This window comes from Meleagris gallopavo, chromosome 4 (genome assembly GCF_905368555.1).
Source record: "Meleagris gallopavo chromosome 4, MGAL_WU_HG_1.1, whole genome shotgun sequence".
Lineage (NCBI taxonomy): Eukaryota > Metazoa > Chordata > Aves > Galliformes > Phasianidae > Meleagris > Meleagris gallopavo.
The window spans coordinates 17,079,426-17,081,695 of record NC_139407.1 but is presented as its reverse complement, the minus strand read 5'-3'; the positions used below and the strand labels follow the sequence as shown (position 1 = coordinate 17,081,695).

Below are 2,270 nucleotides of genomic sequence, written 5' to 3'. Positions count from 1 at the left end.
TGGTCCCCCACCCCTCCAAAAAAACTGAGTAACTGGGTGATGATATTCCTCCTCGCCACATTCCTCTCCCCCCCCACCCCTTCTCCCGCCGACAAGACACGGCCCCGGCAACGAAAGGTGTTCCCTCCTCCAGCGCTTTGGGAAGGGAGAAGGGGGAGGGGGAACCGTCCCGCTGAACTCTTCACCCTGTGGGGCCGCCCCCGCCCCGTGCGGTCGCTCTGTGCCGAGGGCCGAGCGATTGCCGCTCACCGCGGGACAGGTGCACGACTCGGGCAGTGCTCGCTCTGCTCGGCCCGGCCACACTCGCGAGACCACCTCCGGCGAGCGGCACTCGCTGCCCGTTTCGGCGTGGGGGGGGGGCGGGATACGGTCGCAGTGCTCCGCGTGCTGCGAGGACGGGGCCACGTCCTGGCGCGGAGTGTGCGAGAAGGGGGAACCGCAGCTTCGCTTCGCCTTTTTATTTTTCCACCTTTATTTGATCTCGGAAAAAAATATATATATACATAAACCAGTGGCAGTTGGCTGGGCTAAAATTCAAATAAACGATTTTCGTCGTAGAAAAGTTTTGTTAAAAAAAAAAAAAAGACAACAAAAAACAAAGAACCAGAAAGCAGAAATAGTAGCAAACACTCCGTAATAAATAAGTTTCCTATTACCACAAAAGCGAAATAAAACGAACATAAAAGTTTGACACGAGCGAAGAGTTCGCGTTTCTCAGGCTCGGCGCCCGCCGCACGCGCGGCTTCCCTTGGCAGTCGGCGGCTCTCCTCCGCGCCTCCGTCTCCACCGCTGATAAAGTGCTCTGCGCCGCGCTCTCGCCGGGAGCGCCGTCGCGGTGCGTTCTGCGGGGACGGGACGGGGCGGACGTCGCGGCGGCGCTCGCCCCGCGTTGGCAAGAAGGGACGGCAGCGGCTTCTGGGCAACGGAAACTCTGAAAGGAGCGACTACGGGGCGGCGTAACGACGCGGCCCCGGCGGCAGCGGGCAGGTGGGAGGCGCGGCCCCGCAGCCCCCTAGCTGGCCTCGTCCGAGTCACTGTAGTGGGAGCGCGGCGAGAACTCCCCGTCGCTGCGGTGGGAGCGCGGCGACGCTTTGCTCCTCTCGGGCTGCTGCGGCGCGGGCGGCCCCAGGAGCAGAGCGGGAGAAGGCGCTTTCTGCGCAGGGAAAGAGGGGAAGCGCAGCGGCTCGAGCTGCGCCGCGAAACCGCCCGCGGCCGCCGCCGGGGGGAAGCGAGTCCTGGCGGGCGCGGGGGGCGAGGCACGGGGCGGCGGAGGAGGGAGCGGCGGGGGCGGCTCGAAGGGGGCCCCGCGAAGCTCGGCTTTGGCGGGCGGCTCGGGGGGCGCGGGGGGCCCGTGCAGCAGCTCGGCGAGGGCGCTGATGTAGATCTGCGCCATCTGCAGCGTTTCGTACTTGGAGAGCTTCTTGTCGTTGTTGAAGGAGGGGATGACATTGCGCAGCTGGTCGAAGGCGTGGTTCAGCCCGTGCATTCGCCGCCGCTCCCGCGCGTTGGCCGCCAGCCGCCGCTGCTTCTGCACGCCGCTCACCTGCGCCCGCGGCCCGGCGCCGCCGCCGCCCCGCGGCCGCCCGCCTCCGCCCCGCGCTCCCCCGGGGCTGCTACCGCCGGAACGCCGCGCCGCACCCCCCGCCACGGCCGCCTCGTCCTCCTCGTCGGCGGGCAGCAGGTAGCGCGGCGACGCGGCGGGCACGCGTGCGGCGCAGCACACGCCCAACCAGCCGGGGGCGAAGCCGCAGCCGTTTGCCTCTGGCCCCAGCAGCGGCTCCGGCTCCCGCCCGCCCTCGACCCACTCGGCGGCGGCGGCGGCCCGCGGCAGGCTCATGGCTCGGCCTCGGCGCCCATGGGACGAGGCACGGCAAGGCTCGACGGACGGCTGCCAGCGGCGCCCGCCTGCTGCCCGCCCGCCTCGCGCGTGGCGGCCGCCGTCTCCGGTGTCGGCCGTGCGCCGCGCCCCCCTTTAAGGAGCGGCACGCGCCGGGGTCCCGTCCCGGCTCCCCCGCTCCCCCCTCCCTCCCTGCTCTCCCTTCCTTAGCGCCCCACCCCTCCCCGCGCCGGTCGCGTGTCGGGGCGGCCAATGGCGCGGACGGCTGGGGGGCCGGCGCGTGCGGGGAGCCAATGGCGCGCGGGGCGCGGGGAGGGCGGTGGAGGGGGGGGAGCGGCGGCACGCGCGGCCGCTCCGCCCGGGGAGGCGCGCGCCTGGCGCCCGTCCCGCGCCGCTGCCCCGGGCGGACGGGGGCAAAGCGGAGCCCTCGGAT

General features: G+C 70.9%; 1 protein-coding gene across 1 annotated transcript; it reads right to left on the bottom strand.

The window, feature by feature from the left end:
- Positions 1-572: 572 nt before the first annotated feature.
- Positions 573-1,994, bottom strand: ATOH1 (atonal bHLH transcription factor 1). Its single transcript, XM_085222278.1, has one exon. It carries the CDS (start codon positions 1,835-1,837, stop codon positions 1,013-1,015), a length of 825 nt encoding a protein of 274 aa, XP_085078404.1. The 5' UTR covers positions 1,838-1,994; the 3' UTR covers positions 573-1,012.
- Between the last annotated feature and the right edge of the window lie 276 nt (positions 1,995-2,270).

Excerpts from the sequence above, each read along its gene's own strand:
- ATOH1 (XM_085222278.1), bottom strand. The coding sequence starts at position 1,837 with ATGAGCCTGCCGCGGGCCGCCGCCGCCGCCGAGTGGGTCGAGGGCGGG.